Source organism: Molossus molossus, unplaced genomic scaffold (genome assembly GCF_014108415.1).
Source record: "Molossus molossus isolate mMolMol1 unplaced genomic scaffold, mMolMol1.p scaffold_m16_p_7, whole genome shotgun sequence".
Lineage (NCBI taxonomy): Eukaryota > Metazoa > Chordata > Mammalia > Chiroptera > Molossidae > Molossus > Molossus molossus.
Genome location: NW_023425401.1, coordinates 103200767 through 103223150, shown reverse-complemented (window position 1 = coordinate 103223150; position 22384 = coordinate 103200767). Strand labels below are relative to the sequence as shown.

General features: G+C 38.7%; 1 protein-coding gene across 1 annotated transcript in view; it reads right to left on the bottom strand.

Moving 5' to 3' along the window:
- Window positions 1-21209, bottom strand: part of MGAM2 (maltase-glucoamylase 2 (putative)) — a 76822-nt gene extending 55613 nt beyond the window's left edge. The window contains exons 1-13 of the mRNA XM_036246345.1: window positions 21104-21209; window positions 20590-20669; window positions 13575-13698; window positions 13091-13200; window positions 12628-12782; window positions 11605-11776; window positions 9952-10051; window positions 8652-8764; window positions 6847-6972; window positions 4649-4780; window positions 4453-4551; window positions 2299-2412; window positions 1312-1393 (exon numbers count right to left, since the gene is read on the bottom strand). Coding sequence (XP_036102238.1) covers window positions 1312-1393; window positions 2299-2412; window positions 4453-4551; window positions 4649-4780; window positions 6847-6972; window positions 8652-8764; window positions 9952-10051; window positions 11605-11776; window positions 12628-12782; window positions 13091-13200; window positions 13575-13698; window positions 20590-20669; window positions 21104-21209 — 1513 coding nt within the window. The remainder of the gene's footprint in view (window positions 1-1311; window positions 1394-2298; window positions 2413-4452; window positions 4552-4648; window positions 4781-6846; window positions 6973-8651; window positions 8765-9951; window positions 10052-11604; window positions 11777-12627; window positions 12783-13090; window positions 13201-13574; window positions 13699-20589; window positions 20670-21103) is intronic.
- Between the last annotated feature and the right edge of the window lie 1175 nt (window positions 21210-22384).

Below are 22384 nucleotides of genomic sequence, written 5' to 3'. Positions count from 1 at the left end.
AGGGAGTGGGGTACTTGCTAGAGGCAGACAGAAAGTAATAAGATTTCAGTGTTCTGTAGAAAAAAACAAATTCAGTTTGGTGAAGTAGAAGATTAAGAGATTAAAAGGGAAACATGATAAACTGATCCACAGTGGGAAGAAAATGGGGAAACATGGAATGAGCAGAGAAGAATGAAGAATAAGTGGGGGAAAGGAACAGTAGATTTTGTAAGAAGTTAACTGGTTGGAAGTCAAGATTTTCCCTAAAAAAATTTCTCCATTCCTTCAGTGACTTAAAGGGGTAAAGAAACAGCTACACCTGGGTTCAAGGGTATGCGTGAAGTGGAGAAACCAGAAGAAACTGGCAGAGACTAGACAAATGCTCGCCAAGCCTGTGTCTTCTTCCTGGGAGTATGAGATTATATTTCATATTTTCTCTTGAAAATTTAGCAGAGACTATGTGATTGGATTCTGGCCAAAGAAATGTGAACAAATTGAATACATGCCACTTCCAGGCCTGTCCATAAAGCTCCTATTACCCTTTTATCTCTCCTTCACCTAGGAAGCTGGAACCAGGCAACGGAAGTAACTGGATTCCTGAGTCACTGCATGGATGAGAGCCACCCATCCCACTCCAGGATACTATATGAACAAAAAGTGCACATTTATTGTGTACTCTGCTGAGACGTGGGGTTCATTTGTGTCCACAAACACTATACTGTTACACACACACACACACTCTTTCAAAATCAGAGACTGGAAAATTGACTTTGACTGGCAAGGGGACTCATAAATAGGAAGGACTAACAGGAACCATTGATGTTGGTAATGAGCTAAACACACACTGACACACACACGATTCCAGATTTACTCCTATAGGAGGTAGCTTGTACTTCTAGTATTCTGGTATTCTGATAAAGTATAAAATTGAGCCACATAAGGGGTTTAGAGAAAGTGAACAGGAAGGGAGAACATAGAATTTGAGAGAGGAGGTACAGCACAGGAAATATGACTTTTACCACACATTGGCCCTTGCACTATGGCAGCAAAATGGTCATCGGAGACCAAATAATACAGTAAGGTCTCCAGGAGAGATGTGGTCAGGGGCTTGGTGAAGGCCAAGGGGGAGGGATGTAGGCAAAGGGCAGAAAAATGGGGAACACCTGCAATTATGTCAACACTAAAAATGTTTAATAGAAAAAAATAAAAATAACAAAAACAGCCAAACAAACAAAAAACTGGGAAGTGACATTGCTCCTGGCCATACTGAGTTTCACTGTGGTTGTTTCCAACGTCTCCTGTCTACGTGGTTGCAAACAGACAAGAACTTACGAGGAGTAAACGGAGGAAAGTTCAAGCTGTTATCTGCACAATCATGAACATCAGATGAAAACACAGATACTTCTTCCATTTCCTTCAGAGACACAAAATATACATAGTGAGAAATGTTACTGATCCCGTTAGTTGTTAAAGGGTGTTTACTTAACTAGAAGCTGCATAGCTGGGGTCTCTTACTAATGGATTTTGGGATCTTAAGTAAGCTTCCTGAATTTTCTTGACCTCTGTTTCATGTTTTGGATTAGATTGTATCTAAGGTGACTTCCAACTCTAAATGCTATCAGGTACATTTAACCTTTTATGCATTGATTGCAATCAGTTAATTAAGAAATACTATTTCAAAGGCTCTTACGGGTTGTGATTTTATTGTTGCTGATCTTGTTTCAGTATTGTTTTCAAGAACCTAAGAAAAAGTAATATTCTATTTGATAATCTTCCCTGTCTTTTATTCCATGCAGTGCAGGATATAAGAAGATATAATTGAGATCAAATTCATTTCTTTAAAAGAGATTAAATATAAGTGATGCGTAATCCTGCTAACAAACATATAATTTTTCAAACGTCGTAGAAATTTCCCCACCTGCTCTCCTCTAAAAATATAAAAGAGGCTCATTAAATTATTCTCTAATGACTTACTTTAAATTTTAATAAACCATTGTTTAAAAAAAAAAGCACTTTTAGTTTCTAATCAAATCATATTTTTAAGCTAAAAAACAGTTAATGGTGGAAAAAGCTACAGCCATGAGAAAGCAAAAGACTTTCTTAAAAAGAAATAACCAGTTGGTAGCAGATGAGAATTAAAATCCAGGGTTTTGAGGGATCTAACATATTAGATAGTAGAAATTCAACATTAAGTAAAAGGATGTCAAACATCACTATGTCTTTAATAAAACTGTTTTATTACAGATTAGAGTCAAAATTCATCCCAAAATTTGAAATATTGGTCTCCAAAATAAGTTTGATCCTAGAATAACAACTCACAGTCCACACTCCATCAAACTGCAGAGTTTTATAAAATTCTTGGAACTCTTCTGTCCACCACTGAGTACAGTCCGGATTATTGTAAGCCGGAAACACTCTCTTTCCAAGAGCTCCCTAAAGAACAAAGAGGACAATGACTGGTTGTCTAATAATTCACTCACGCATCTATTGCTGGCTACTACTATCTTTTCTTCTAGAAGCTCCCTGTGGCTTATCATTTTAGAATCAAAATGTGTGACTCTCCTCCCTAAACTAAACGTTCAAATAGATTCAAGGAATCAAAGGAAGATAAAAACAACTTATTACAGAGATGAGAAGCCATCAAATGTCTTTTCAATATGATTAAAATAAAGGTAAATTCCATTATGTCAAGCCAATTGAGATAACTGTTTAAAATACTGGAAAGTTCAACTAGATAATATTTTAGAAGAGAATGACTGAATTTGTTTCATATTTGTTAATTGAAGAATATCTAAAATCTGCTTTGAATAATGCTGTTTATAAATAACACATTGGCTTGGGGCATATAAACCATCTTTTCAAATGGTGAAATGAATTTCGTGCTTCTTACTCAGGTCAAATATTTCTTATTCTATCTTCTCTTCCTATCTACTCCTATTAAAGATTAGCTTTTAACATTTTCCATAAATAGCACAAAGATATAGTCATAGCCACATTACTGAAAATTCTGAATTGACAATATAGAAGGTTTTATACATTCATTCTTGTTTAATTCCCAACAAATTTATAGGTTGTCATTTAGGGACAACTTTATGCTCGGGCAGTATAATGAATATCTCTATCTATCTGTCTATCTATCTGTCTGTCTGTCTATCTATCTATCTATCTATCTATCTATCTATCTATCTATCTATCATCTATCTATCTATATCCCTCCCTCCATCCTGGTTCTTTGTCTTAGGTGATGGGGCACCATACAATAATCGAAGGTAACTTTGAACCTCAGGAAGAATGTGGTGTATTGAAGGAGTCGCCCCCAGCAACACTAACTAACCAAACTCCTTTCTAATGAACCCACACCACCTCCAGTACTGCCACCTCTGCCAGCATCTTAGATCAGGTGATTCCTGTTATTTATTGGTCAATGGAGGTAATAATCTACTTAAATCTCTGTGATTATGTGCAAATTCCTAATTACATGGCACTCAAATATGAGTACTACTGAAATGACTCACAGGTCTGAATAATCTCCTTTCCAAATAAGCAAAACAATTTTTATGGGACCACGGCCTCTGATTTTGTCCTTGCGTGTGAATACCGATCTATATGATATTTTAGAAATTCACAGCCAACAAAACAGTAAAAACAGAGAATGGGTTTGCAATAGGAAGGAAATGCTTCTACACTTTCATGAAAAGTTATAGTCGATGAAAAAGAAAGCAAATAGAAAGAAGTATTGCAGACAAAGTCAGTGATGGGAATTAAGTGAGCAGTTAGGTAAGGAGTCACTATTAACCCTGAAAATACAAGTTTTGCAAAGTTCACTTCTCAGGAACAACCAGAAGTGCAGCCACGTGAACTTTTAGGTGAAGTGTCAGTTTTAGTAACTCTTCCACCATGTCATCATCTAGGGCTGACCCCACACCTAATTGGAAGAGAAGGTGGACGACATGATTTGATTTAAAATTCTCCCAAAAGCTCAGCTGCCCTGAAACTAGGATCCTCAGCAGCCTATTCAAATGCCTGAAACTGCTACCTTAGAAAAAAGCCTGGTTTCTATCTATAAGTCTTACGTAACTTAACAATATATTAGCGTCAACCCATGCACCAAGAGGTCGCCGGTTCGATTCCCAGTCAGGGCACATGCCCAGGTTGTGGGCTTGATCTCCAGTTGGGGGCATGCAGGAGGTGGCCAATCGATGTTCTCTCTCATCGATGTTTCTATCTCTCTCTCCCTCTTCCTTCTTCTCTTTATAAAATCAATAAAGAAATTTTAAATTTAAATTTAAATCCTTAAGAATTCTACTTTACATCGACTGGTTTTAAAAGAACAGTAACATAAACTGCTGAAGCCATGGAAACAGTCATGACACTATAATTTGCCTTCATACCAAAAGTACCAACATCTCCAAATGACTGCAGTTTACTCTGACTTTTTATTTATTTATTTATTTATTTATTTTGAGAATTTACCTGCACAACGACATAGCCATTGTCCCCCAAGATCCATATTTTCTTTTTATTTCCATTCTTATAGGGCTGGTACCCAGAATCACTGTAGATGCCAGGATGCTAGTAAATAAGTAAGATAATAAATATTGCTTTTATAAATTTCTTTCGCATGTTTTAAAGGGAAAAACTAAGCCACAGAATATGTGTGTGAACATACCATAAGAATTATATATTTCTGTCCGTGGTCATGTAAATTCTTGGCAAAATCCGAGAGCCCAGGGAAAGCCTTTTCGTCGATAGTGAAATCCCTCTCCATGTTCATGTAGTCTCTGTCCGAGTACTGAACGTCCTGAAAGATGGCACTGGCCAGTTAGCACCTAGGCAATGCCACCATGCTGACCACTCTGGTTCTTCACCATTAAAACAGAAGCCGTATTTCCAAATGACCCTGGAGCTTCCAGAACTGGACTACTTCCTATAGGAGTAGATTCTGAAACATTCAGGCACTCTTAACGTTGCAGTTTTATCTCTGCCTTGACAGATGCCTGCCGTAAGGTATTGGGAGGAACTCGAAGATGAGGACCACGTACTGGTCATCTCTGTCATTTGAGAGCTTAGATGCTTGAAATAAAACAGGTGTCTTTAAAATATTTGCCTGAATGAGCCCAGGAGTAATGTTATAACCATGTGCTAACTTGGACCCTGGACACCAAGCTAGAAGAAAACAGTCTTCTTGTCTTACAAAACTTCCTGGGTAATAATTAACAAAGATAAACGACAAAAGGACAGCGCTTGAATAAACCAAACTCACATACACACATTATCTTTGTGTTTGCCTACCAACTTGTGAGGAACAGACAGTATTCTTAGCGAGAAGATTGCAATGTGTAGGGTCAAGTGACTTTCCCCAAGGTCAAAAGCAGAAGTGGGCAGGGGGTCAATTTGGGCTTTGGTGATGGACCCTTTGACTCCATGTGCTTTTTTGTTCCAATCTGCCACATACTTCAAAGACATATGGGATCTTCTAAGTACTTGTTCATCATGTGGTCTGTGGGAGAGGCTCTAACTTACAGGCCTGAAGGGAAGTGTGGCTTGTGGCCTGATGTCTGCAGCATCTGTCCTCATACTAGGCAGGCATTTAGGAGGCAGGTGTTCCAGTCCATGGAAGAAAAGTTCATTTGTTTCTGAATCAGCAAGGCCTCAGAAAATGCCCTTCCCTTCAGAAGCATGAGGGAAGATTGAAGCCAACACCACGTGTAGCCAAAAGAACTGCTTTTGAATCCTGGGTCTGCCATTTAGCCAGCTGGAGCGAGCTCAGGAAATGTATTAGCATTGCAGTGTCTGCATGTCCTCATTTGCAAAATACCAATTAGTGAGGGTCAACCATGAATGGGAAAGCACTTTGTAAAATGATGAAGATGTGGCAAAATTTGGCCTGGTGCCTCCTGGAATTGGGTGTTTGCAGATAGCAGATATGGGAGAGGTAAAATGAGGTACATAATCTTTTCCCGTTAACAACAAAACCACAGAGTGAGCAGGTTTTGTCACAGGAAAAATTTATCTCATTGCTACTCTGAGAGGGGACTGAACACTCCTGAGATCAGGCCAAGGTCATTTCCACCCATGATATCTTCCTTCAGATATTAACCAAATATGTGTTTGTATCACAGTTCCAAAGATTAAGCCCAAAATAAATTGCTTTGATAACTTCATTAACCACATGTTATACAACTCCAGGGAGGAACTTTTCAAACATCAACATCTAATAATTATCTTTATATTTGTTAGTGGACATTGGACATGATAAATACTTGGCAACCACAGAGCTTTCCAAATGAGTCTGTTGGATCCAGAAAGCATATACAAGGTCACTATGAGAAACTCACTGTAAGTCATCATTCTAATAATTAGCACTTATTAACCATGTCACCCAGGTATTGCTTTCTCTTATGAAATGCAACTAACTTGGATGGAGTTCATCCTCCGTGTCATGTGCTTTATTTTACATGCATAGTATAAGGCATTCTTCATAAGCAGCCCAGCAGAGTAAGTGTTAGATTTTTATTTTATAAAGAAGGAAACTAAAACACAGAGGTGGTAATTAACTAGCCCAACACTGCATAGAGCTAGAAAGAGGAAAAGCTAAAATTCAAAATAATATCCTTCTGATTCCATAATTGTATTCTTCCCATGATGACATAGGTAATTTAGTTTGCAAAGTTATGATAGTAAGTATGTCTGTCTGTCTATATATCTATCTGTTTATCTATCTGTCCATCCATCCATCCATCCATCCATCCATCCATCTATCTACCAATCTATCCACCTGTATTTTTCCTAATTAACTGAATTAGGTACAAACAAGAAAAGATAGTAAATGGTGTCTTATGCATGATAAGAGAAGTTCCAACTTACATATGGGATCCTGGCTTTACGATTTCGGTTTACGACCTCTTTCAATCTCTCGATGCTACTGTAATTCCTGCGACTGAGCTGGAACCCAAGATTCCAGTAGGAAGGCAAGAATGGTCGTCCAATGAGCTAGAAAGATAAAGAATGTCTAAGCATTACGAACAAACAATTTGCAGCCCCTTGTCCGACACAGACAACTTTGTCTCCATTTCATTATCTGTTAGGTTCCCAGATCTAAAATATCAGAGCCAAGAGTCATCGCCTGGGGTCATTTGCAAAATTCCACGTCGTACATCTTTCTTTCCCAAGTACTCAATGCACTCCCAGAGACAACTACAACATCAGACAATCGCATGTGCATAAAATGCTTGAATAGCAGTGTCATCTTGGGGGAAAGAAGTAATGTTTTATTCACACAGTAAATATTTTCTGAGTGTTTCTGACACAGAGCTTAAAGGAAATCCATAAATGTCTAATAGAGTTTCAGATCATTGTGTATGTTAAGGATAAAAGAATAAGGAAAGGAATATGAGTGGGATGGGTGAAGCAATACTGGAGTAAGTTTAAAATCCAAGTCTGCAGGTTACTCGAGCCAACATTCTGAGAAGATCCCAATAGAATCCTGTCCTACACTGTCCCTTAAAGAGCCCCTGCCCTCCCATAGGACAGTCTTCTCGGCATGGTGATTTTTTCATACTTCTGAATTGCCAGAAAGTTTATTTGTACCTCATGGATGGCATTTATGTAAGATGTTTCCAATTATAATGATTTTAGGCTGTCATATTCCTCCTGTTTGATCATAAATTCACTGGTACCTGGGACTATAATTCATACATGTTTATGTGCCATCTTGAACAAATCACTTTGTTTTTCTGTACTTGAGTTTTTTTTCATCTGCAAAGTAGGAAGTTTGGTCAAATGATGTTTAAAGTTCCTTCCTGTCCTACAGTCTGAATCAAAAATAAATAGCAAAGCACTGGCCGGTGTGGCTCAGTTGGTTGAGCATAGTCCTATGCACTAAGAAGTCACCAGTTTGATTCCCAGTCAGGGCACATACCCGGTTTTTGGCCGATCCTCTGTAGGGGGCATGCAGGAGGCAGCCAATCAATCTTTCTCTCTCTCTCTTCCTCTCCCTTTCTCTCTCTAAAAAAATAAATAAAAACATTTTTGTTTGTTTGTTTGTTTTTTTATCCTCACCCAAGGACATTTTTGCATTTATCTTCAGATAGAGCAGGTGGGAGAGAGGGAGGAAGAGAGAGAGAAACATCAATGTGAGAGAGACACATCAACTGGCTGCCACCCATACAACCCCAACTGGGGCAGGGGACAAACTGCAACCGAGGTACATGCCCTTAGCGGGAACCGAACTAGGGTCTCTCTAGTCCGTAGGCCGATGCTCTAACCGCTGAGCCAAACCGGCCAGGGCTAAAAACATAAATTTTAAAAATAATAAATAAATAAATAAATAATAGCACAATTCCTTGTGTATAGTTTCTTTTCACTAAATTTTTATTTATTGAATGAATGAATGAACTTTGCTGTGTTGTGGCCTCAGGTCTTTGGGATGACTGATCATGTATGGATGGACCATGAGTTCCTTGAAAATACCATAGCACCTGACTTATTTTCACCTTTCTCAAGCCTTGTACATGCAGAAGGCATTCCGTAAACGTACAATGATGAAAGTCTTACAACCCAGTATTTATAATCCATAGTTTCTTCATAAGTTTTATTTCTCTCCAGCTAATTTATAACGAGTATATGAGATAACAGCAATAAGGGATGGCTATCTAACTACAAAGCCATACCTCCAGGTATTCCTGAACAACTTGTTCCGGAGTGTTTCCCAGAAACACATAAAAGTCAAGAATGCCCCCGATGGTGCGGTAAGTGATGGCAGGAGCAGGCTGAAGGGTGACCTCTAAAAAGGTTAAAGTAGGAGTCATTAGAATTCCACGGTTGAAATATATTCTTCTGCAGAATTTAAATACGTGAACTACCCAAAACAGTCTCAGTCTCATTTTAAAAGAGATGAAAACCACACCTGTTTCTTTCTATGATTGACGAAGCTTATAAAAACATTAAATGAGTACAACACCCATGAAAAATTAATTGATTTTTTTTAAGAGAAAGAGGAACACATTCTATTTTAATCTGGCCATATAAAAATACAAATATCTGGGATTTGTTAGTTATTTAATCAGAAATAAACCTTTATTAAATGATTTTACCTACAATTAAAAATAAAAATAGCCTGGCTGATGTGGCTCAGTGGTTGAGTGTCAACCCATGCACCAAGAGGTCACCAGTTTGATTCCTGGTCAGGACACATGCCCAGGTTGTGGGACAAATCCCCAGTGGGGGGCATGCTGGAGGCGGTCATTCCATGTTCTCTCTCATCGATATTTCTATCTCTTTCTCCCTCTCCCTTCCTCTCTCTCTAAAATCAATAAAGAAAAAAAATTTTTTTTTAATAAATAAAAATAAACCCTTATTAGAGCACCACTAGTCCTACAGATGACAGCATGCTTTACATGTTGAAATCTACAGGTGTCTTTGGAACGGGTCTACCAGTGAATCCTATAATCTACAAAATATTATGGGAAACAAGGCATGAAAAGAGACTCCTGAAGCAATTTTCAATAAAAAATAGCTTTTGCCCTGGCCAGTGTGGCTCAGCTGGTTGGACATCGCCCTGTGCACCAAGAGTTTGCTGGTTCAATTCCGGGTCAGGGTATATGCTGGGGTTGCAGGCTCGATCCCCAGTAGGTGGCGTGTAGGAAGCAGCTAATTAATGTGTTGGTCTCACATCAATGTCTCTCTCTCTCTCTCTCTCTCTCCCTCCCTCCCTCCCTCCCTCCCTCTCCCTCTCTCTCCCTCTACCTTTCTCTCTCTCTAAAAATCAATAAAAATCTTTTAAAAAAAAAACAAACTTTTAGCATGAACTGGATTTGTAGATAGGTTAACCTACTTTCTGTTTCCAGTTTCTATAGAAGCACAGTAGGTCCATTATGCCTTCTGTTCAACAGTGATCTCACCATACAAGTCATTTTTATAAAAGTGGCATCCCAAAACATATTCTTTCCAAGATCAAAAGATGTCTCCTACCCATAGCATTACTGTTCATCAGAAATACCCCAAAAGAGGAGCCACTGGTGTCTTCAAGGCACAGGAAGAATGTGTGAGCTCCATACAGATTAGCCATGTCCTGTCAACAAAAGTGAAAAGAAATAATAGTTTATGTTCAAAGTGTTTCTATTCACCCCAAAATAAAATCAAAAGCCATGCACCACATGGACTTGGCCAACACTTATTGTAGTTAGTATTGTACCAAAAAGGTGTTAAAATGGAAACATCAACACGTGTATATGATACATCCATACAATGGAATGCTCTAAATAATGATAAGATATGAAATGCTAATACATGCTACAACATGAATAAATCTCATAAATGTTATGCAAAGTGAAAGAAACAGACACAAAAGATAATGTGTCATGATTCCCTTATAGAAATGTCCAGAGAAGTCAAATCTATAGAGAAAGAAAGTAGATTAGTGATTGTCTGAGGCAGGAGTCAGCACTGAGGTGAAAATAGACATTAAGTGTAAAGGATATTGGGGTGATGAAAATGTTTTAAAACTGGATTATGTTGATGATTGCACAACTCAGTAAATATACTAAAATCATTGCATTATTTACTTAAAACAAGTGAATTTTATGGTATATAAGTTATATCTCAATCACATTAGTTTTTAAAAATTGGAAAATATTTGCAATGTCATATAATAAAATGTTAGCAGAAGATGATGGTATTGTGAGAAATTTTGAATTTCTTCTTTATGCCTAACTGTATTTTCTAATCTTCCTATAATTAAACTATAATACTTAGGTTGTAATAAAGATTTAATTTTTCTTAAATGCAAGCAATATATCGAACCTGTCTCAGGGCTCTGCTGAGAGCACTGATATGAAAAGAGATAATGTGTGTACTTTTAAGGGGTGTAAGAAGAGAAGATACGAGACTATAACACACATCCTGTTTGTTGTTGCAAAATAAGTCCTTAGTATACAGGGCAATAGTACTGATTATGGAAAATTCCAGGAGAGGAGGAGAAAATCATCAGCATGGTGAGAGAAACAGAAAACCAGCAGACTTATGCAAAACTAGGCCAGATTTAACGTTATAGCCGGGAGAAGTTATGGCATCAGCACCTGGCTAGAATACAGACTAAATTTAAAATGTTAAGAAGAAAGAAGGAGAGGTGGGCGGAAAGGAAGGAAGGAAGGAAGGGGGGAAGGAGGGAAGGAGGGGAGGAAGGAAGGGGGAAGGAGGGAAGAAAGGAGGGTGGAAAGGAGAGAAGGAGAGAGGAAGGAGGGAAGGCATGGAGGGAGGGAAGGGGAGGGAAGGGGAGGGAAGGGGAAGGAAGGGGAGGGACGGGAAGGGGAGGGGAGGGGAGGGGAGGGGAGGGGAGGGGAGGGGAGGGGAGGGGAGGGAAGGGGAGGAGGAAGGCAGGCAAACTGAGTATAATATAGCCATTAAACTATATATTTTTAAAAGTGAAATGTTTTTAAAAATCGATATATTAGTATTGTGAGTTTATGAACCTCAAGAATAAGTACTTCCCAGCACAAACAGCTCTAAACTGGGCAAACTAGTAAATAGATGTAACTCTTTAGGTTACTTGACTCTGCGGGTTGCTTTCTGAAAAAGAGACAAGGTATTCCTTCCTGTGAGCAGGCAGGAGAAAGGGCCCCTCACCTTGGAGGGGGTGGCGTCCCTGGTGAAGATGGGCCAGGTCTTCCAGTCCATGCTGTGGCGGTACTGCTGGTGGACGTGCTCTCCCAGCCCATACACGCTGGCGCTGGGCAGCCGGAAAGACAGCTGCAGGTACTGATTAGCGAACAAGAGGGGCCCGATGCTGGTGTTCAACCTGGGCCACGGAGCAAGAACGAGAGTCACCCAACCACCCAGTGGCTCTCTGTGCCAGGGAACGGTCTGCTTTTGTCCTGGACACTTCGACACTTTGTTTCACATCTTACCATCGACTTTCGTGCTTTTGAAGACAGTCTTTCTAGGGTGTCTCAGATTCTCTAATTCTAGAGGCGCATAGCACTGGAGATGTGGTAACAGACACTTAGTGGGATGATTGTGAGCTGAGCAGGCGGGACCTTGCATTTTCCATGCATCTACTTCACGCATGCGCTACACGGCATGCTTTGTAAACACGATCTCAGGTCACAGAGCAACAGAGAACGTTTTGATCCCCTTTCTATGGACAAGAATCTGAGACTGAGGAGGTGAGGTACTAGGCCTCATGTCACACAGCCTGCTGGTGACATGCTGGTACAGGGATTTGAGTGTAGGTTTCACTGACATTAATTCTTGTATGTTCTCCAGTACAATTTATGGTTTACGCTCAGGCCGTCATTCAGGGCTTGATGGAAAGTGTCTTGGAATCATAATTGGAATGTGAAACAGTGAAGTTGAGTTCCAGTGTGAATGCTAATCCAAAATAATAACATGCCCTATTTTATAATATACATGAAGAGTATTTACATAACTCGGCAAACCAACGCATCCCATTTTAGTATTTGGGGGGGGGGGGTCTGTAATCATAACAGAATAGCAGTATTAATAATTGTTACCAAAAGCTTTGATATTTTTCTGAGGTTCATACATTTTCCCAATTATACTTGGCTGATCACCCACCCACAGGAAGTCAGAATGAATGTCGCTGGGGCTGTGTATTCAAAGATATGCAAAGAGTGTTGAAAAGCTCACAAGACTTTTTTGTTGCTCGTCCTCATTATTTTGATGCCAAAGGGTTTCTCAATGATCTCCATGTGATAGCTCAAGTTGGCGGCACCATCAGTCCCGCCAAACAGCTTAACATGTTCATGAGGGACTTCATAGCGTTGGTTGTTGAAATCAGTGATCTGTCAGAAGGAAACCAAAGGGACAGCCAGATAAGACCACTTCCTTGCAGAGCTACAAAATCTTCTCACTCCCACATAACCCCCAATGAAAAGAGCTTCTCATTCGTGACCCTGTGTTTCCTGATGTGTGAGAAGAAATTCCCCAATTGCGTAGCCCCCATCAAATAAAATTGAGCATTCCCAGAAAATCCGGAGATCCCTACAGAGAGGGCCGGAGGTAAATTCTGCCTCCACACTTCTGTGATCCGAACCCAGTGCATGGCCCTGCTTTCTCCAGGGGTGTATTCAATGATAATGACCAAACTGACCTTAAAATGAAGACGCCTGGGTGTCTGATACTCAGCTGTGAAGAGGGCGTCAGTGACATCAAATTCAAACAGAGTTGGGGTTGGCAACTTTTTCAGCTTGACAGTACACCCTGCAGGTGGTGGGGACAGAACAAGAGAATGAGGGGGAGGGGGTTGGGGGCTGAGTGAAAGAGGTGAAGAAGCAAAGACAAAAAAAAATCTATAGACACAGAAAACAGTATGGTGACTACAAGAGGGAAAGGAGGTTGAGGGGAGGTAGAGGAGGGTAAAGGGGGTATAAATGGTGATGGAGGGAGACTTGACTTGGGGTGGTGAACGTACTATAGATTTGTTTAGCTGAAACCTATATAATTTTATTAACCAATGTCACCCCAATAAATTCAATCAAAAAATAAAATTAAAACAGAAAGTGTTCGTATGTAAATAACAATAGTATTGAATTATACACTTCTTACAAAGAGTAGTTGGGGAATACGGTGCTCACCTGTGCTTTTATTTTTAAAGGTGTCGCTGTCGACTTCATAGCCCCAGTTCCTGGGGAAGAAGCAATGGGGGACATTCGTGTCTGGCACAGGCTTCCAGCAGCAGTTATTCTTCTTGCATTTTTCCTGCAACAGCGGCACAGAGTTACATTGTATGAAATGAAGGAAGGAAAGTATTACATGTCTCTTTGTTTATAACCATTGTCCAAGAAGAATTGAAGATGAGTCATAATTACTTTCACACATTTATTTTTTTTCAATTTGTTTTCTTTATTGATTTGAGAGAGAGAGGGAAAGGGAGAGGGAGGGAGATAAGTAAACATCCATGAGAGAGACCATCGTTTGGCTGCCTCCTGCACGCCCCCCACTGGGGATCAGGCCCATAACCTGGGCATGTGCCCTGACCAGGAATCGAACCAGTGACTTCTTGGTGCTGAGTCGACACTCAACCACTGAGCCACACCGGCCGGGCAACTTTCATACATTTATTCATTCTTCTTTCATTTATTCATTTATCCTGCTATCCAATATGCATGTATTACCTATCGGACAAGGAACTAAGAGTATAGATAAATAAGACTCAGTCTTTGCCTTGAGCAGATTTAGTAGTAAATCCAGACAATTACAGTTCAATGACATCAGTGCTCCTAGAGAGTGCTCCCAGGGGTCAGAGAAGCACATCAGGCCTTGTGCCCAGCCTAGCAAGCTGCCAGTGGGGTGGGGAGGGCTTGCCAGTAGGTGAAAGTAAGTTCAATCCTGATGCATGAGAAGGGGTTAGACAGGTAAACAGAGCAGTATTCAAAGCAGCCATGCATGACAGACCCAGAGAAACCACGAGTTCATTGTGCCAAGAACAGCAATGAAGAACAATGAGACGGGAGGCACACAGTGTCCACACAGGGGTGATCTGGACATGGACTAAGCAGATGGACTTTCTCACAAGGAAGTCAGAGACGTGGCTGTCAAGACAGCATGAAGAAGTGCATTTCTATCGGGTAAGAAAAGGAAAGCAAAAGAAAACAGAGAAACTTATAGAACCCAGACAGAGGGTGGCATTACAAAAGTCACAGTATCCAAATAAATCACACGGGGCCTCAGAGTGGTTTGATTATGGGCTTTTAAAATTATCATTATTTGGTGAGCTTTCAGATAAAGTTACATAGAAATGTATTGTTATAATAAATTAAGTAGATGGCAAACCGAATCAAGGTGCTGAAATAAACACAGGCACCCACCTCTTCACCCAGTTAAATTTACATGAAATGAAGGGCATGCCATTAAGGGGGGAGGGGAAATGAAAATTCATTCTAAAACAGCAAAATAGACAATATGGCAGACCTGAATGTTCTGAAATTCCTAAAATAAAGAAAATAGATGTTGTGAACTCTAGGGGAAAAATAGCCTGAAACACAAGAGGACAAAAAGACACGCCCTGAGCCAAGTTCGTGTGGAGGTTAAAAAGAAAGGGAGCATCTGCTCTGTTCCAGGTAGCACGTGACGGTGCCGGCAGCATGCTGAGCAAATGAGACAGCCGCCACCACCCATTACATACACCTTGTGTCCGCCATTGGATTGAAATGCCCCTTTTATTATAAACTAAGCCTACATGCGCACACATGAGAATATGAATATGCATTTAGCGATGCTCCAATAGAGTCCAGGGGCAAATGTGTTCACTCCTGTTGTGATTCTACACTAATAACTACAGTGGGAGGATATGTTTTGCTTGTAGTTCGGCAGATCCATAAATGTCAAGGAGAGTTTTTGAAAAGATCAAAGAAGTGTGGATTTTTTTAATCAAATCTTATCTTATGTAAAAGAGAGGGAGACAAACACAGGGAATGACGGCCAATACATGTGCCTTTTCACACAAATAGGAATTGTGAGATAACTACTTGTATATATATTTGCCGATGAATGAAACAATTTTATATCTTTCAATAGTATTATATGAAATAATGAAAAGTGGATGGGAAGAGATAGAAAACCCTGAAAGGACCAGGAGAAATTGTAAGAAGTAGTCAAAGATATTTCCTTAAAAGAATGATATCTTTCTCAGATAATTTGAGGAATAAAATATTCTCTTATTATATATCAATATCTTTTTAGGATATAGGAAATGTGGAAACTCTCCCAATTCATTTTATTAAACTAGAATAATTCTGACAACAAACTAGACAAGGAAAGTCCAAATAAACAATGAAGCAAAAATATACAGTCAGCCAATTTCATTAAAAACATGATGTATACCATTGTAATTAAATGTTAGATTTGAATTCATTAAAAAATAATGCATACTAGCCAAGTAAGGGTTATCAAGAAAAAGCTGGAATGGTTCAAAATCAATTAAAACTCTTTTAATGTAATTTACAACATTGACAAAAGTAAATAAAAAACCATATGACCATCTCTGCAGAAGGAAACTATTTTAATTAAAAATATAATTATGGGGTAAAGTTAAATACCCCAAATTTAAAAAAAAAAAAAAAAACAAGTTATAAAATAATATATATAGTGTAATCAAATCTGTGTTAAAACTAAACAAAAAATATATATAAATACATGTAAAATATATAATTATATGCAAAAGCACAGGAAGACCAAGAGCAGAATACACCCCAAGCTACTGATTGACTCTTGGGAGGGCATTTGGAAGTACAGAGGAAGCTTAATGAATGAAGAGGGCATTTCCATTTCATTCTGTAAATCACGAGAGTGTCTGAATCTTTCTTAATAAAAGCATGCATCCATACAGATTTTGTAATTTAAAAATACCCAAACAAGAGTTTTACCGAACATTCAAAGAAGATCCATTAGTTTGAGAAGACCCATTCTTCTCAAACTATTTCAGAAAATCCAAGAAGACAGAAAACTTCCAATCTCATTTTATGAGGCCAGCATAATCCTAATTCCAAAACCAGATAAAGACACTACAAAGAAAGAAAACTACAGGCCAATATCCCTGATGAATACAGATGCTAAAATCCTTAACAAAATATTAGCAAATCGGATCCAGCAATATATCAAAAAAATTTCCCACCATGACCAAGTGGGATTCATTCCAGAGATGCAAGGATGGTACAATATTTGCAAATCAATAAATGTGATACATCACATAAACAAAATGAAAAATAAAAACCATATGATCAAATCAATAGATGCTGAAAAAGCATTCGACAAAATCCAGCATCCATTTCTGACAAAAATGCTCAGCAATGTGGGAATAGAGGGATCATATCTCAACATTATAAAGGCCATATATGAAAAACCTATAGCCAATATCATACAGAATGGGCAAAAACTAAAAACATTTCCCTTAAGAATGAGTTCAAGACAAGTATGTCCACTTTCACCACTCTTATTTAACATAGTATTGGAAGTCTTAGCTACAGCAATTAGACAAGAAGAAAAAATAAAGGGATCCAAATTGGAAAGGAGGAAGTGAAACTGTCATTATTTGCAGATGACGTGATATTGTACATAGAAAACCCTAAAGACTTTATAAAAAATCTACTAGACTTAGTAAATGAATTTGGCAAAGTAGCAGGGTACAAAATTAATGTCAGGAAATCGATGGCATTCTTATACACCAACAATGAACTCACAGAAAGAGAAACTAAAAAAGCAATCCCATTTACCATCGTGGCAAAAAAAATTAAGATACCTAGGAATAAACTTAACCAAAGAAGTAAAGGATCTCTTCACAGAAAACTACAGGTCATTGAAAAAAGAAATAGAGGAAGATATAAAAAAGTGGAAGCATAAACCTTGTTCATGGATTGGAAGAATTAACATCATTAAAATGTCCATACTACCCAAAGCTATGTACAGAGTCAATGCAATCACCATCAAAATACCAACAATGTACTTCACAGAACTAGAACAAATACTCCAAAAGTTTATATGAAACCAAAAAAAGCCCCAAATAGCCACAGCAAACTTGAAAAGGAAGAACAAAGTAGGAGGGATCACATTACTAGATTTCAGGTTATACTACAAAGCCACTGTAATCAAAACAGCCTGGTACTTGCACAAGAACAGGCACATAGATCAGTGGAACAGAATCAAGAACCCAGAAATTGACCCAAGACAATATGCTCAATTAATATTTGACAAAGGTGGCAAGAGCATACAGTGGAATCAAGACAGCCTCTTCAATATATGGTGTTGGGAAATTGGACAGCTACATGCAAAAAATGAAGCTAGACCACCAACTTACACCATACACAAAGAACAAACTCAAAATGGATACAAGATATAAATGTGACTTGTGAATCCATAAAAATCCTAGAAGAAAATGCAGGCAACAAAATTTCAGACATCATACATTGTAGAATTTTCACTGATACATCACCTAAGGCAACTGAAACAAAGGAGAAAATGAACACATGGGACTACATCAAACTAAAAAGCTTCTGCACAGCAAAAGAAACAACCATCAAAATGGAAAGGCAACCACTGTATGGGAGAACATCATTGCCAATGATACATCAGATAAGGGGTTAATTTTCAAAATATATAGAGTACTCACACAACTCAACAAAAGGACGACAAAGAACTCAATTAAAAAATGGGCAGAGGACCTAAAGAGACACCTCTCCAAACAGGACATATAAATGGCCAAGAGACATATGAAAAAATGCTCAATGTCACTAATCATCAGAGAGATGCAAATTAAAACAACAATTAGGTATCACTTCACACCTGTCAGAATGGATGCCATCAACAAATCATCAAACACGTGCTGGCGAGGGTGTGGAGAAAAGGGGACTCTAGTACACTGCTGGTGGGAATGCAGACTGGTACAGCCACTATGAAAAACACTATGGTGTTACCTCAAAAAATTAAAAATTGAACTACCATTTGACCCATTGATCCCACTTCTAGGAATATACCCTAAGAAGCCTGCAACACCAATCAGAAAGGATATATGTACCCCTATGTTTATAGCAGCACTATTTACAATAGCTAAGATCTGGAAACAGCCCAAGTGTCCATCAGTAGACAAATGGATAAAAAAGCAGTGGCACATATACACAATAGAGTACTATGCAGCTGTAAGAAAGAAAGATCTCTTATCCTTTGAGACGACATGGAGGGACCTGGAAAGTATTATCCTAAGCGAAACAAGCCAAGCAGAGAAAGACAAATATCACATAATCTCACTTATTTCTGGAATATAATAAACTAAACAAACTGATGAACAAAATAGACCCAGAGACAGAGAAGTAGGGTACAGACTGACATTCCTCAGAAGCGGGGGTGGGAGGGAAGGGATAAACCACAGAACTTATATGCCTGATGGACATAGACAACAAAACTGAGGATGGGGTGGGAGGGGATAGGGAGGAGGAAGTCAATATGGAGAAAAAGAAGAAACATCTGTAACAAAAATAAATTAATAAAAATAAATAAATAAATAAATAATAAATAAATAAATAAAATAAAATAAAAATGCAAACAATTTCTGAATGTTAAAAAATAAAATAAAATAAAATAAAAATAAAAATACCCAAACAGTATGTCACAACACCATTCATTTGGAAAAGGTATGGTACTGACAAGCATTTTAGATGCTAGAATCTGATGTAACTGCTCTGAGAAACCATGACAGGACTATAATGTAAGTCAATGTTCCATGCCTATTATAAACAGAGCACTCAAATTGTAACTATAAAATCTTCTCAGATGTATTCATTTATTCTCCATATATGCAAATTATATTCCTGGCCCATCCTCTTCAGACCACAAAAGGCTGGAGGGGATCCATGGAGAAAGAGTTTGGGGGTGCTGGATAACTGATTTTCCTAAGTCTGAGGCACACATTAAGTTCTCACATTAAGTCCCTCTGAAACTGAGGTCTGTACAGTCCAAAAGTTTAGTTTCATTACCATAAATTGTTCCAAAGTCTGCAGACCTCTATAAAAATTAAGACAAGAAATCCAGTGCACTCAGGAAAACACAATTATTTATGCATACAATCTGCCCTAACATTCCAATGTCAGTTTTCAGACATTACGAGTACCCCAGAAACCAAAGTCAAACCTTCGAGAGATATACAAGGTGGGGCAAAAGTAGGTTTACAATTGTGAGCACGAGTAACAGTTTGTTCTTATATTCTTATTTATTAATTATTGTGTGATTACCCATAAGAATAACTATAAACCTACTTTTGCCCCCACTCTGTATATTCTTCTTTTTTTCATGTTCAATGTCATCACAATAACACAGACTAGCACCACTTAGAAAATACACTGGATTGTATTTACAATAGAAATGATGCATATGGAAATATCTAGAAAAAAACTTCATAATGCATATGTAATAAAATGGGTATTAAGAAAAACGAGTTAAAATGGAGATACTTTTTATGTCTTTAAAATGGGATGGTTCAAAATTCTTGAGATGTCAATATTGCCTAATTTTAACCTAAAATTTAATGCAGTACTTATTAATATGCCAATAGGATATTACAAGATAAAGAATATAAAATATGAAGTAACGGAATAAAATCTAAGTGTAAACAACCTTTATTATAAGGTTTTTAACCAAACTAGCAGGGTTCAAATAGTTGATATTCTTGTAGGAGCTACTCAGAGAGAAAACCTATGATGTTTAGCACATGGGATCTCTTGCCAACACTACAATTCCAGAAGGCTCTTGCTGTAACAAGTTCACCAAGTAACTCAGTTATCCATATATGCTTGATGGGCTCTATTCTCAAGAGATGGTCTAGCCCTAAAACAACCTTTCCTTAGCTACCCTTGGAATAACCCTCCCCTCTGGGCTTTAGACCCAATAGGCCAACACTCTTGTTAATTCCTCCTCCTCTTCCCTCTCCCCTTCCCCACTTCCCTCACTCCTTAGTGTTGTTGTTTATTTCAATAAGACAAGAAAGAAATAACTCCAAATTAGAGGCCCAAAACCCACTCCATCACCACCCTCTCCCCACTTCACACACTCATTTCTTTCCAATAAAACCCAGCAGGTCAATGGCAGGGAACCCATTTCTCTGACCTCTGACATCATCTGGCCTGGTACACAGTCTATCCTTTCTGATTCAGGGATCGTTGGGCATTGTGGAGTAAATAAAGTATCTGCATAGAAATTAAAGAACAAAGTTAAAAATCTGTAGCATAATCACAGTTCCAGGAAGGAAGCAGTCAGTGACAGACTTCCAGCCACTTCTTCCGTCAATGAACACTAGTAGCTGGTATCTACATGTGTATACATTCTCTAAGCATTAAACACATTTGCTTTTTGTTTGGTTGGTTTTTATTGAGATGTAATTCACACACCATAAAATTCGCCCTATTGAAATGTACGATTCATTGTTGGTTTTTGCTAGTTTATGAAATTGTGCAACCAATCACTACGATCCAATTTCAGACATTTCCATCACCACAAAAAAAATCACATACCCATCAGTGGTCAAGCCAAGGAGTGAAGGAATAAAATGATTTCTTTGGCATCCAGAAGGGACTTCCTTTACCAATCCTTCTAACCCAGCATCCACGAACATCTCTCTTACCTAAAGGTTTCTCCGACACCAGAAACAGCAAGAAGACATCTACGGCCAATATAATTAGGAAGAAGACGATGAGAAGGATTTCCAACACACTGAGTGTCCGCGCCATCTAGGTGGACAGAGATTACAGGATGAAAGCGAACCACAAAGTCTCCTCAATCCAAAAGAATAGACAGGCATCATGATTAGAACAGTAACTCCTTCACAAGATGACTAGATTATTGGCATTCTTCTTTACATAATGCAGAAAATATTTGTTTCCACACATCACAGGGTCTCCCTCTAATTCCAGTCTATGTATCCAATGTCTCTAGGGCTCTTGCCCTTTTTGTCTGCAGAGGGATTGAATATTGTCCAAGGGGGGAAAAATCAGATATGAAGAATTAGAGGGAGAGAGGAAGAAGAAACATGGAGTACAGGAGAGAGATGAGGGGTTGAGGTGGCTCAGAAAGCCCTTTCAGATGGACTTTGATCTTCACTCCCACCCTGGGCAGTACACAGGAGGGTAGTCAGGGAAATAAAAGGTAGAAAACCTACATTCAACCCTTCTTCTCCCAATTCCCATGCCATGATACTGAGGGGCTAAACCATTTAGAGGCCACTTATCCTTTTAAAAAGCTGGTAACATAAATGAATGTATTCTTGATCGCCAACATAATGCTTGCTTGTATGTTCACAGCATATAAACCCATATAGATTTTGTCGTTCACAGGAGGCCTGAAGACCATGCACAGACCCAAGTTCTTAAGTATTTGGTATATTGGAGGGAAATCAACTTCAGTTCTTGTCCTGGTCTTCATATTCACAGATGGATCTTTTAGCTATTTGGATGTGTTTCTTTATCTATAAAATGAGGCAAGATTCAGGAGGTATTCTAATTCTTCCATGCTAATTATAGTACATAGAACATTATATATATATGCCTCACAATTCCGTGCCATCTTTAATTTCAGTGACTCCTGTCACCCCTCCATTCCCATCAGCCTATGTGTTGGCTATACCCTGGAATGTATCACCCTTCCTTTCCACTCTGAACTTTTTTTTTTTTTTAGAGAGAGAGAAAGTGAGAAGGAGAAAGAGATAGAAACATCAATGAGAGAGAACATTGACTGGCCGCCTCTTGCATGCCCCCAACTGGGGATCAGTCCCACAACCTGGGCATGTGTCCTGACCAGGAATCAAACCAGTGACCTCTCGGTGCATGAGTCGATGCTCAACTACTGAGCCACACCAGCCGGGCTCCATTCTGAACTCTTAACCTCTGCTTCTCATTTACTGTCAGAA